The sequence below is a fragment of the Daphnia carinata genome, chromosome 6 (assembly GCF_022539665.2).
Source record: "Daphnia carinata strain CSIRO-1 chromosome 6, CSIRO_AGI_Dcar_HiC_V3, whole genome shotgun sequence".
NCBI classification, from domain to species: Eukaryota; Metazoa; Arthropoda; class Branchiopoda; order Diplostraca; family Daphniidae; genus Daphnia; species Daphnia carinata.
Genome location: NC_081336.1, coordinates 5158925 through 5172745, shown reverse-complemented (window position 1 = coordinate 5172745; position 13821 = coordinate 5158925). Strand labels below are relative to the sequence as shown.

At 38.7% G+C, this 13821-nt stretch overlaps 1 protein-coding gene across 5 annotated transcripts; it reads left to right on the top strand.

Annotated features, from left to right (window-relative positions):
• The first annotated feature begins 154 nt into the window (after positions 1-154).
• LOC130692648 (RNA-binding protein squid-like) lies at positions 155-3128 on the top strand. Of its 5 annotated transcripts, none has more exons than XM_059495721.1 (8): positions 155-474; positions 1629-1669; positions 1735-1862; positions 1919-2065; positions 2146-2386; positions 2483-2566; positions 2640-2714; positions 2803-3128. In XM_059495721.1, exons 1-8 carry the CDS (start codon positions 269-271, stop codon positions 2877-2879), a joined length of 999 nt encoding a protein of 332 aa, XP_059351704.1. In that variant the 5' UTR covers positions 155-268; the 3' UTR covers positions 2880-3128. The 5 variants fall into 5 exon arrangements, with proteins under 5 accessions (XP_059351704.1, XP_057371768.1, XP_057371767.1 ...); XM_057515785.2 differs by having other exon boundaries at positions 2459-2566; positions 2640-2690; XM_057515784.2 differs by having other exon boundaries at positions 2459-2566; positions 2640-2699.
• The last annotated feature ends 10693 nt before the right edge of the window (positions 3129-13821 follow it).

The window sequence follows — 13821 nt, the reverse complement described above, 5'->3', positions numbered from 1 at the left end:
TTATCTAAAATTTTTTTTTAGATGTTTTATATTTTTTTCTGTTGCTGAAATAATTTATAATAGGATGAAAAACGATTACCATTGTAATTTCCGATAGAAAATAGAATTTCTTCTATTCAAGTTTTGACTAGGCAACAGCGCAAACTGGTCGCATAGCATCTTCTTTTTCAGAATCGCGTCACATCCGCTGCGTCTCTTGTAATTTTAGGGAGTTAAGTCGTTGCTTCGTTTCTGTCTTTGGAAACCTAAATCGACGTGTTAACAGAAAATGGCTGCTAATCAAGATTACACAGAGGATATGGCACAAGGAGACTTCAGCAACGAAGGTTATGGTGATTTTCAAGAACCGGAATCGCAGCAGCAAGTTCAGGAAAATGCCGAATTAAATGGTAACGAGGCAATGGAAGAAACTACTAATGGCGATGGACATGAGGATTCCTCCTCCCAAGACCCGTTGGGGAAAGATGAAGATCGGTAAATAAGTACTTTTCTTTTCTTTTAAATTATTTTACACTTTTCCGTGTGGGTCCCTTTTGTTCATGGAACGTAGTTTGCATTGAAGTTTTGCTCTAACTTGAAAAAACTACGGTCGTAATTAATTTTGACTGTCAAATATTTATGCCTCTGACATAACGGTTCAGTAAATCCGCAGATATCGGTTTCATCTTTGCTTGTGTACTGTACAAATTGTGTTTCGACTTTGTCATTTGATGTTCATTATTTGATTATCGTAAAAGTTCCACAACTTTCAGCACCCTGCTAAAGTAGCCAATGGACTAAGGCTTTCAATTTGTTTGGGAAGTGTCATAAAATGTTTGTAATTGATAAGTGATCACGATGAGAGGAGCAAAGATTTTTTTTTGATAAACATCAAAAACCAGACCCCAAATCCTCCCAACAGTGTTCTTGCAGAGCACAAGGTGACCTCAGCAAGTTCTTGAAGCTACCGTTCCAGTTGGACTCGAGATGCACCTAGATGGACGTCATTGGATTTCTTAAAGTGACTATTCAAAGGGTATATACTGGCCATTTTCATAAGCTTCCCTTGCCAAAACAACTTCGCATTGCATTGGCCTTGAGAATGTCAGTGCCCAGTTGATTCTTTATAGACTTTGCAAACAATGTTCATCAAGAAGTTTTGTGCTAAAGTTTTAAATTCGTCCTTGGATCTTCCAGTTCTTCAAAATCAAACAAGTAATTTGAGAAACATCCTGAAGTTTAAAGCTGTCAATGTAAACCATCTTTAAAAGAAATGTCAAGACTTTTGAATAATTTTCAAATGGATTTCAGATTGGAAGATTAAACAGATTGGTGTTAAGTGCCCTTTTAAATACATGAATATAATTGTGTAAAGTTTGATTTCAATCTTGAAAATGGTCTACTGAAAACAGTGCAGTTGGCCCTCCCCCCTACTCCTTTTATATTTTTATACAATGTGCTTTCTTTGTTGCGATTTTTGTAGTCGGAAATGTTGACGTAAATTCCAGAATTTTTTTTACATTTTGTCAATTTTTAATAAATGTTACCAGTCGTGGCTTACACCGTTCTTTTAGTGAACGGAATTGTTCAGTTTTTCCTTTCACTATTTGTATTTCTTTGCCAAATTCTAATGCTCTTGTTTCTTTTAGGAAACTCTTCGTTGGCGGTCTCAGCTGGGCTACAACAGACAGTAATAATTTTCCAGTTTCATTGTGTTTTTACGCTACTTAACTTTCTTATATTTTTACCTCACAGAGGAATTGCGGGAGCATTTTGGCAAGTACGGTGAGATTGAGAGCATAACGGTTAAAATGGATCCTCAGACAGGAAGGTCTAGGGGTTTTGCATTTTTAGTTTTTAAGTCTGCCGAAAATTTAGACAAGGTAAAGAAATATATAAATGATTCATTTGGTTTAATAAGTAAAAATTTTCATTTAAGGTTATGAGTGCCGGAGAACACATAATTAATGGCAAACGAGTGGACCCAAAGAAAGCCAAAGCACGCTCTGGGAAGATATTTGTTGGAGGTTTACCACAAGATACCACTGAAGAAACTATTCGTTCATTTTTCGGAACTTTTGGAAATGTAAAACATTTTTTATATCTTCATAAATTTTCAAAGCTTGTATGTTATTATAACCTTTTTCTTAAATTCAATTTTACTAGATTGTTGAAATCGAAATGCCGTTTGATCGTGTTAAGAACCAACGGAAAAATTTCTGCTTTATAACATATGACAATGAAAATGTTGTGTTTGATTTACTGAAGACACCCAAGCAAGTTATCAATGGTAAAGAAGTGGATGTTAAAAAAGCAACGCCCAAACCAGATTCCTTTGGACCACCAGCAATGAGAGGTGGAAGAGGCGGCCCTGGTGGAATGCGCGGTGCTCCACGTGGACGAGGTGGTAAGTAACAAACAACTTTGCTGTCAACAGCGAATTAAACTAAATATATCTATATAAATAAATTTTTTAAAGGATGGGGTGGATGGGGCGGTCAAGGCGGCTACGCAGCTGGAGGATATGGAGCTGGATACGCAGGAGGATACGGAGGCGGCTATGGGGGGGGCTACGGATACGGAGAAGGTAAATTCAGCACAACCTTGTTAGTTTTTTATGTTCATGCAGATGTGTTTTCTTAAATGTTTATTATTTGTAGGATACGGATACGACTACTACGGAGGCGGATATGATTCGTACGGAGCTTACGGTGACTACAGTTACGGCGGATATGGTTAAGATTGATTTTTAAATGTGCCATGAATGTCAACTAGTATGACAGATGATGACGCTTGAATTGTTCGTTTTTTTTCCTAATACAGGCGGTCAAGGTCAGCAGTACAGCGGAGGTAAACAGCGCGGCGCTGGACGCCAGGCGCCGAGGCACCAACCTTATTGAGAATGTTAATCAATCGATCCGGTCCTGCAATAGAAATGTCATGTCTTTTTTTTTTTTTTTTCAAGTTGTTCTTTTTTTTTCTCCGCCAATTGACAGGACACTGTACAAACAGTTTTCTTTTATTGTCTGCACTTCTTTCTCAATTTGGTATAAACCTGTCTCATTTTATTTGCCACTCGAAACAATCGATCAACTTGATTACATTCTGAATCAGTGGAAAATACTCGGATTACATTTTTGTAAAATGTTTGGCGTTTAGTTGCCATTTTTATATAAAAATTTTACACTTGGGCAATTTATAAGCTTTAAACTTAGCATTCGCATAAGAAAGCAAAGTCGAAATAGTGCATGTTATGTGTTAAGTTAAATGGGATGCATACCAGAGACAGCGAAAGCTTACGGTGCCGAAGTAAATAAAAAATCTCACCTGATTCGTTTTGAAATCAATCGTAAAAAATTACACAAAGCCACCAACGGTCTGCTGCCATAATATCAAGTTAGTACGGCCTGTGGATAGAGGAATATTGAGTTCATTTGTTTGCTGAACCATTAAAAATCTGAAGAAAAAGGGCGTTCGAAGTTACCGGAAGCTGAAAGACGTCACATTACTATCTCAAACAGTCGTTGGTCTACGTGTCCATTTTGTAGCTTTTGGGTTAAAGAACGGCAGAGTTTTCTTTCTTTCTTTTTTTTTTATAACAGCTCAAGTTAGTGTTCCACATGCTACACTCTTGGCTTCTTGGACTGCAAATTGAAAAGAACAGATAATCGATGAGATAAACACGTGATTTCTGCGAAAAAAGAACGAAGCCGCTAGCAGTTGAAACCATGTAAAAAATAATTTCAAATACCGGACGATCGAAGCAATCGATTGGCAACAAACATTCAAGGATTTGCGCTTGGAGCCAAAAAATTGGCAATGATACGAAAACATGATCTTAGGATTCGTGCTTATAACAAGGGTGAAAGGATGTGTTCTGTAATCTACCCATCTTGTTGTAGGAATTGCTGTGAGTGGGGCCACTTACACAGCATGCTGTGGCTATCTTTTAAAAATTCGAGCAGCTTGACCCTCGTTGTGCTTGTTATCCGTCACGGATGGAAGTGTGGACGCCAGATGGTGGAGCTCGGTAAGGTGAGCAGAGCACGTGCCGACATATGACACCTTGCAAACAGCTTCGACTGTTCAAAAGCAGAATGGAAGGGGGAGGGATGCCCAACTTCTGTTTGCTCGGAAGTTCAAGTTAAAATGGTTTACAGAACTCTATAGTGGAGCGACGTAGGCTATAGGATACTCTAATAAGAAAAGTGAAGCAAATAGTTAAAGGTCGTCTTAACACAAAAATGTTCAGTTTTTGTGTTTCGTAAAAATCGATACAGCTGGTACAGACATCTGAAAGACGTGAAATAATTTCAAAATACCTTAACGGAGAAATCAAGTATGTTGTATGGATTTTCGCAATATCTACTACCTCTTGGTGAATAGCTCGATTTGCTATTTGTTTAAATTTTAATGCACAACCCTCTTCGACAATCATGTTGCCATGGCGATCGCGGATACATTGAATATTGTAAATAATGAATCGAGGGCAGTCCACAGTGCTACACAATCAAATATTATTAATTCATTCAAACAACTCAATCCGAGACCAAAACTAGAATTTTAATGGGGACGTATCCTTGTTATTTGGCCATAATTCTTTAAAAAAACAAAAGGGAGGGTGAATGAGGAAAGATAATCGTTATGCGGTTGCAACGATTGTATAAAAACCTTGAGTTAAGCCCTGTAATGATATTGCTCAATAACGATTGTCAGTAAGGTTGACTTTTTATGTTTTTCAATTATTATAACCAGCCTTAGTTCTTTGAATATGATTCAGACACTTTTGTCTTTACAGATAAAGAGTAAAATATGCTAAAAGCTTGCTTGTTTTGTTTCTTTAAATTTTACTTGATGCGTATAGTTAACCGATAACTGTGGCGTTGAGTGTCACGCGTCATGTCTAAAATGACCAGGCTTGACGACACCGACAGAAAAAGAAACAAAAAAGAACAAAGAATCGGGGCTGATTGCCCCACACATGAATCGTTTTATGATGGATATAAATCTCTTGATTATATTAGTTATTGTTGGTAAAGGTTCCCTATAAGGAAATAAAGCCGCCGCAAGTCGTGTTTACAATATAAGGTCGATTCATTTTTATTGATAGCGCAAGGGAAATGATAAAAGAGCATCGAATAACCCTTGTTGATTAGCTCTGGTATAAAACAATTCTCCTGCGATGCCCGCCGACAGCTGGACTGACGACGTGGCGTTTTTATGAGGCGGATTTCTTTGGTTCGCCACGATGCAAGGGATAAATTTACCGCCGCATTGGCATGTGGCAGCCACTGCTGTTGCTTCCATACAGACCCCTCTGCTCGAGCACTCGTTGCTCGATTAGTCGAGGGTTAAATCCTACTAGGTGGAAAAGGGAAAAAAAATGACTCAAACTGTAACAACATGAGGCTCGTATCAAAAACATTTGTAAACACGAGAACTAGACCACCTGCTTGGCTTTCCAACTTACCTAAAAGCTTGTAAATTAAAAAAAAAATCAAACATGTTATTTTAGAAAGTTATGTCCTTTGGCACCTATGTTTAGTAAACATATTTTCCTTTGTCCGATTGAAATAGCTAAAAAATTTCATTTTTTTTTGTGAAGAACTTGTATTAGTGCGTTTTTCCTATAAAAAACGAAAGTAATGGTTAAAGGGTGACATTGGTTAATAGAAAAAAAACTAATAAGCAGATTTTTGGGGTAACCAAATGCTTTTTCGGTTTTGTTCTTTAGAAAAACCTGGTTCCCTGAAGTGCATAACGCCATGTGTACGAGGATTCTCCGTTTTTAGCATCTTTGGCATGGAGGACTTTCTACATTTCCCTCCCCCCCCCCCCCCCTACATTCAAATATAAAGAATCCTATGTATTTTTTCTTTAGGGTTTACGAAAATTAAATAACATTTTCCCTACTTTGCGATGAGGAATTCAGGCTCTTTGGCGTTCATCATGCCTGCTTTTGGTAGACGGCAAATGACACACCGTAGTTAAGTAATTCCTTAAGTTTTCGATAAGATGATTTTTCAAAAAAAAAACAGACATTTGTTTGTTTTTATTATTAAATTAATTATCTATTATTATTATTGAATCGGACTATTACGTATTTTCTCGCGACTCGTAATATCTACACATATTGTTTCTAAAACGAAACAGAATCAGGCTCACCTATATCAAGTTACCCATCAAAATGAGTTAACCTATTAAACAAAAACGCTTAGCATTTGGTTAGATTCAGTTTTTTTTGTTAATAGGAAAACGCCGTCGATGGTGAGTCATTCAATCAATGACATTGTGCTATACTTCAATTAATTTTTTTTTTTTCAACGTTTGCATAGTTTATTCATTCTTTGCGTTTGTCATGCCAGCGCATTTCTTTTGATGTGGATAAAGCCAGCATGAAAAAGGAAATGAGAGCGCCAAGCAAAAAGCGAAGTAAAAAGGAAAAGTTGTGTGGGTCTCCATGGGTGATCTGCCTCTCAAAGAAGGGACCCGACGTTCTTGACGAACCCACACGGATCGTGTTTTTTCGTGTCCAGTTTTTACCACGGTGACTTAGTCGTGACACTTTTTGAAATTTCAACTAAGCTAGACATGTACGAGTTGCATGACCACATTGGAGTTTCCCACCTTTTTCCGTCTTTTTTCAACATGCCACTTAAGAATCCTCCACCCCCCTAACAAAAAAAAAGGTTTTTGGGCAACCGAACAAAAGTGCAGATTAGTTATGCAAAAATGTTAATGCATCCCAAATTTTTTCGAAGAAAACGACAAGTTTAAGTTAACGTACCAACATCTATTTGGTTCAGAGTTCAACAGTTGGGTTTGGAAATATCTTAATTTTTGGAATCGTATAGTCAAGGAGATATCTATGAAAGAATAAAAGATAAGGCGACGTTATATGCATCCAATTGTTGTGTAAATCCGTCATCAATACAAAATGAATTGATAGGGAATCATGTTTCGCTTGCAGGTCGTGAGATAAACAATACGACAGAAAGATTGAGAGATAAAAGTGAATACAGAAGAGTTTGCACCATATCAGATTACGTAATACACGTCACCAGACAATACCGGCTTTCACTTTTGTTCCCCATGAATATTTGAAAAGATCCTCGCTTAACCTTTATTATGTCATCAATGGGGTTGTGAGAGCTATTTTTATTTAGCAGGCCTGTCGGCTATTTATGGCGGCCTTTTCAGCTACATCCCATTATAGCCATTTTCGTTCATAGATACATAACTTCATTTTAAGCACTTTTCTGTTACTGCGATTATGAAAAGAAAACATGCCAACCAGAATTTCATGCTGGACCTCCGATTATGAAATCGACACAAATGATCGAATTCGGAAGAAAAACAAAACCTGATTGCCAACATATGGCTAATAGAATAGCTAAAGTGCTGGTAAGCTGTGAAGCTGGCAATAAAAAGAAATGGAAGTGAACGTCAAGTAAGAAACAAAAGCCCTTCGAGTAGATGTTAGGGAACGGGGAGGGGGGGGGGGATTGATAGGCGGTGTAATTAGAGTGGCCTTACAAAGCAATAAGTGACCTACGGCAGTGCTTATAACTAGACTCAAAGGGCACCGAGTGGGGTCGACCAGAACTGTTTTTTTTTCTTTCTCCATCTGCTCTTAAACTACGGCACGTGTCCATTAAAACTGTAACGAATTCTTCATTTCGTAAAGCCCGCGGGGTTCGCATAGATTTTCGTCTCTCTCAATCGTCGACGATGGTGGCATCATCGCTGTTGTTTTCCGCTGCGTCTATTAACAGGAAGCGCAATGCAATTAGATTCTTCCACGCTTATATATCAATGGTGTAGGGAAACGATCGCACACACCTGCCTTTGTCCACATCAATTGCCGCTGTGATAGAAAATAATCCATAGTTCAGAAATGGGTCAACTATTTTCTTGAATAACACATGCACAAAGATAACAATTGTCGTTTTATGGCTGCGCATTTTGTTGATTGGAGCCATTGTTGTCGTTCATAAGAGTATTCGACCAATGCGAAGAATTCCTTTCCTTATTTGTTGTCTATTTCATCGGATTGATTCATATGCACGGAACGCGATGAAAAGAAATCCACGGACCTTTTCTCTTTTTTTCTTTTCATTTTGTCATTCCGTTAGGCCATTAACTGATCAATACAGGGAAGTACGAAGCTGAGCGGCAACTTGCAAACACAGACAAATGTGTTGGCAGCCAATGGCGGTTAAGGTCTTATAATGTGGAAGATGGCAGATAATTGTTTGTCAGTGCGAGCCTGCATATATGTCGAGCAGCTCAAAATGTCTAGTTCCAACAGATCAGGATAATTAGCATATATTTTAAGGGGGGAAAGTTCCAATATGTCTAATGGAAGTAGTAGGAAATATAATCCGTGACGGTCGAAGAAAAATGAGTAGGAAGGTTTAACAGCGGGTGGTAGCTAAGATTAGGGGAGGATGGCTATACACACAGTCTTTCATAGGGGAACGAACCTTAGAAGGAGTGGTCGAGTTTTTTTTTTCTTTTCAGATGAGGGTACATACAATACGTTTATGGGCTTTAGGCAGCCTTAACCAGTTGTTCTCTAAAGCCTCTACGAGCGCCGTTAAAATTCCCAGGTTTTCTTTTTTTTTACGAGCAAAAAGTGCTCTAATTGAAACAGACCAAATGCATGTGATTTTTTAAATATTCTCCTTGTAGGTTCTCGAAAAGATCAACGTGATCTGCAACAAGGGGTGATATTATGCAAAAGACACTGATTAAAACTGCGGCAAAAGGGCATCAACAACAGCTGTGGGTGGCGAGCATTTTTTTTTTTCAGGACCGGCTGCACAAATAAAGTAGGCGTTTTCTGCAGCTCAACGAATACAAGGAAAATATTATTCCTTCGTCATGGCACAATGGTGCAATATTAACTGCGTCTTTTTCCGCCAAGACACTTGATTAATGTCAGGTGCCACACTCCACTAATGGTTGCTCCGCAATTCAGGAAATATAGGAATCATGTTTTTCTATCTATACTGTATGTGGGAGTAGTGCTAGAAGGAAGTCTGAAACAGAGTCTCAATTATGAGCAGTACAGTATCAGTAGATGAAAACGTCAACAAAAACTCGTGACATCATAATCTGTTGCATAAATACCTCAATTCATTTTCAGGTGCCACATAGCGTTCTAGAAACAAAGAATTTTCGGCTTCCTCAACGTAGACAGCCCATATTTAATATGAACACGGTTCGTTTTAAAGCCGTTCATGTTTACACCTATTATTATTTGAACCATTTGAAGTAAACATTTAGAAAAAAAAAACGATAGAAGAATCTCTCGATTGAGCTCGTTTTTGGTATTTTTTCCCCAGGTTTTGCCATGAACTTGCTTTTATTTCAATGTACCACACAGCGAAAACTAGTGCTACATAGCAAACATGATTTCTCATAAAAACCTTTAGCCGATCATGGAAAATACAGAAAGGGCAAAAAGAATTTGAGAAATCCGTCCCGAAAAAAAAAGGCGAAGAAGAAATATTTAGAAACTGGGAGTTTCGCCAAAACCCAGGGTGGTATCACATACTATTACCCTTTAAGAAAAAAAAATAATAATAAAAGAGGAAAAAGAACAAGAAAGAAGCTTATCGGACTTGTGGGGTAAAAAGGGGTGTACCTGCCGTCTGCCGATCTATCGAAATGTCGATTTACAGACGATAGCAGAGCGGCAGTTTTTCAAACTCAAAAAGGAGATTTTCGAAAAACTGGTAGAAGAAAGCCGGGCTCAGGCAGTTGCTGAAATGAAAGAAATGAAAGAGGCCAGTAAGAATGAACCTGGCATTCTGTTGAGCTCAAAGGTGGAGAGCCCGAATACCTTTTCCAAACATCGCGGCTGGTCCACGGACTCGTCGCCCTCGTTCCGTCCATCTTCCGCCAACCTAAAATGACACACACCAGACCAACTGTCCTCTGTTGTGCATCAATAAAGAAGCAAGCGAAAAAAGACCCTACATACAAAAATTAAATAAAAGTAGTGGGTGGTTAAGAGATCCATCCATACCCTCGTCGACACCTTTCTCGTGTTGAAAGAGCACCTGGTTTTAGACCTGGTTGGCATACTTCCCTCAAGGGTCATCTCTACGCCGTTCATGCATCGGTTCACAAATAATGCGTTTGCAAGAGGCTTATCCTTCGGCCTTTATTTTCTTTTTCCTTTACTTTTTTTTTGTTTTTTTTTTTTTTTTTTTGCTTGTGCTGCCGCAATGAAAATATTAGACAACCATCAATAAACTTACGAAAAACGTCTCGTAGATAAGCCATTGGCTGTATGGTCATTCATGCCATACTGGAATTTTCTTCTAATGCCAGAGATTTTCATAAACCAAAAGCCTTATTACATGTAGAAAAAAAAGAAACTGATTGAATTATTTATTTCTTTTTTTATTATTATTGTGACCAGGTGGTTGGGTACTTGTTACGGAAAACGTGGAGTTCCAAAACAAGGGTAGCTGCATTCCAATTTTCCCAGGAAAAAAAAACCCTCACTACTTTCAATAAGCCAATTTTAATAACGTGATCAGTCGTAAGCACACGATAGAAGAAACACAAATTTGTGGTAAGATTGCATTAATACTGTCACCAGGGACTGCTTTTAAAAACATTTAAAATAATTATTTCATGCTGCAGGCAGGAAATGATGTGAAAAATAGCAGCCCAACAAAAACCTTGGCTGCTTGCAGACAACTTGAGGCTTGTTTGGACTTGGTTGTACCCTGGGTCAGCTGTGTACAGTTTTGCACATGTTAAACGTCAAACACTTGACAATGATGAAAGACAATAAATGAGAAGCTACCGCTGCTGGTCGAGTCGGTGTCCTGAAGAGGACAAGAAAATAATGAAGAGATCTGACATTAGGGTCATTTACTCATTTCATGGTTAATTGGCCCACCACTACGTGGAGACGGGGTGGGGAATATGTGAAGTTGAGTCGTATCTGGAAATACAGCTATACAACCTATACAAAAGTAGAAGAGATCAAGAACGAAAAAGGGATATAGGTAAAAATGTACAGAAGGGGATAGCATCAGTAGGCTTTCGTAGAAAATGTGTCTATTAAGAATATGCAGCATGTAGAGAGGTCACAGCATGAGCCAAAGCAAAAGAAGTGTCGGCGAATGCTTGTGTGTGGGCCCCTTAGTCGGCCAGTCTGTTGGGGGCACATAACATGTCATTAGTCTGAAGGGAGGTTTCAGGTTTTTATACTGAGCAACCCTTGCCCGCCTCCTTTTCTTTTCTTCACTGTGCAAATTGGAATGCCGTATACACACCATTGACCTGAAACTATATCCTACCATCTTCTATCCACTTTTCTACCCCTCTGTTAGATTAGGCTGCGGAAAATGGGGACAAAATTGTCCCACCATGATAATGGTCCTTCTCCCAGACCGACCCCAACTCTGCCTCCCGCTCAGCTTCACGCTGAGCACCAGGCTACCATTTACTTTTTTCTTCTTTATTTTCTTCTCCCCCCCCCCCTTTTTTTTTGCTCTCATACAAAACGAACCTTGTGACATATGCCGCCACGTATAGATTACCCAGGTATTTGCGCACCAATTCTACCATCAATCTTTCACCAGCAGGCCAGAGGTAAATCAGAACGAAGACCAGGAGTGAAAGCCATGTACAATGCCAAGCAAAACACAAGGAATCAAACACGAAATGAGCAAACAATTCAGAAAATTCGTGGGCAGCTGGATATGGCACTACGCGTCTAGCAAATCTTATCCTTTATACGCCTATAAAATCTTAAACATCGATACAACATGAGATGAAATTGGCCATAAAATATGCTGTCTTTTTGTTTTAAACAACTGCTCTAGACTTGAGCACATAATTCGGGTTTACCTGGAAAAGTTAAACTCTTTAAAGCGTGCAGCATAAGATTGCAATGGTGTATTGTACACTCGCTAAAGAATCTTTGCCAATTTCAAGCCAAATGCGTCAAACGACGTTAGTACGAAGACGTTTCTCGCTGACGGCAGATTCGCACTTGCTGAACACCAGGTGGCAATGACAGATTCAATGATAGAACCAATTATCGTCTGCTCAGAAACTGCTTTTAGATAATTTCAATACCATTAAAACAAATCCCAATGTAATAAGACATATATATATAGAACCAATATAATCACTCTTCTATTACACATTTTTTAAACTTCTCTCTGTCACACATTGGTGTCGAATTATTCAGAGCACCTGGCAAGCTCGTAAGTTATCAAAAACGAATGCCACAAAGCTGTGTTTCACCAATTCACCATCATGTAGTTTACCAATAGTTGCCTGGGTGTAAACAAAAACTGCTGTGAAGCTTCCATACGTATCTTTTTAATAGTTTACGCGTAGCCGACGAGCAGAGCATACTTTTAACATAGTATAATTACTAGAATAGCACATAGTTTCAAATGAGTAGATTCTTCTTTTCTTAGCCTAATTACATAGCAAAAATTAAATTACCAACAAAATACCTTTAGTTTCATTAAACATGGCTAACCATAAGCAGTTTTGGAATTTCTCTACGAACTTTTTATTGCCATTAATTTCGAATCGCAGCTGAAATCTTAAAAGAAAATTGTTGATCCAGCGTCTGCTAGGTATACCCAGAATTACCAACCTACCGATTAAATGATCGAAATGTGTGTCTACATGAAAGCACATTATTCTTCGCGATTGGTAATAGGAATTGAACAACTTTGCTTTTTAAAAGGAAAGCAAAAATGGTATGGGGTGAAATCAGAAAGAAGAATAGCCAAGCTGTACATAGCAAAGCTTCACATTAGCGCTTTTGAAATTAGGCAGTGACGACAAACACTGCTGGATGTATACAAGCCGCCCATCAGGTAGTGATATTTTCTTCTGAATTTGGAATTCTTTCCCACGTTCTTTTTTCTTATTTGGGTGAAAACTTCTATTGTCGTACTGAATAAAAAAGCTATTTATAGTTGGCTAGAGCGCAAGGAGGCAATATCGTCATGAGAGCAGCAAGAAAGAGCAGCTAAATTCGTGCTAGGTGGTTGACATTTAGAAGAAGTCTTTTTGGGAAATCAATAATCCATCGTCCACCGACTTTTCAATAACTGCGACATTCTCAGCCATATATTCTTAACATTCCTCTACACATACAGTGATGGACGACCACTTTGCTTTGTTCATTTTGTTGCTTAGCTGTTCTCACCTCATCGTGTCCTATCATTTTTTGTTAAGGCGGTCAAATGAGCCAAAGAGAGAGTTTCGAAAAGAGGGAGAAAAAAAAAACGACAGAAATTTAAGGTTAAAGGTACGTGTATTGTGTATGCAGCAGACATCCCTCCCTTCGGCCATAGTTAAGAGTCCAAAGATCTGCTGGGCTCAATGCTGATGCTATAGAGTAGCAGTGTATAGGTCTCTAGGTCTCTCATGTCAGCCGGTCTAAATACTTCAGAGAGTGTGACCATTTGTTAGTGGATTACTGCCACGGTAAGCTTGAAAACCAATGGTCATCGGCAAATCCATGAATCGACCGACACCCTCCCTTTTCAAACGCATTTTTTTCTCCCTTCTATTTCATTTCTGTCTGTAGCAAGCAGCGGCAGCAGCAGCAGCACATTCATCCTGAAAAAGTGTTTTATAACCTACAAGACCCTGGACGAAAGAAAAGCTTGAGAGGAATGTCTCCCTTTCCATTGGCTCCACCAGAAATCTACCCTTCTACATATTCACATTTATTCTAGGCCGTTATGCTCATTGATGTACTTTGTACACGTTTCACCCGATTCTCCCATCTGTGCTATACACGACGACCGGTCATAAATTGCTGTCGTCCTCTTGATT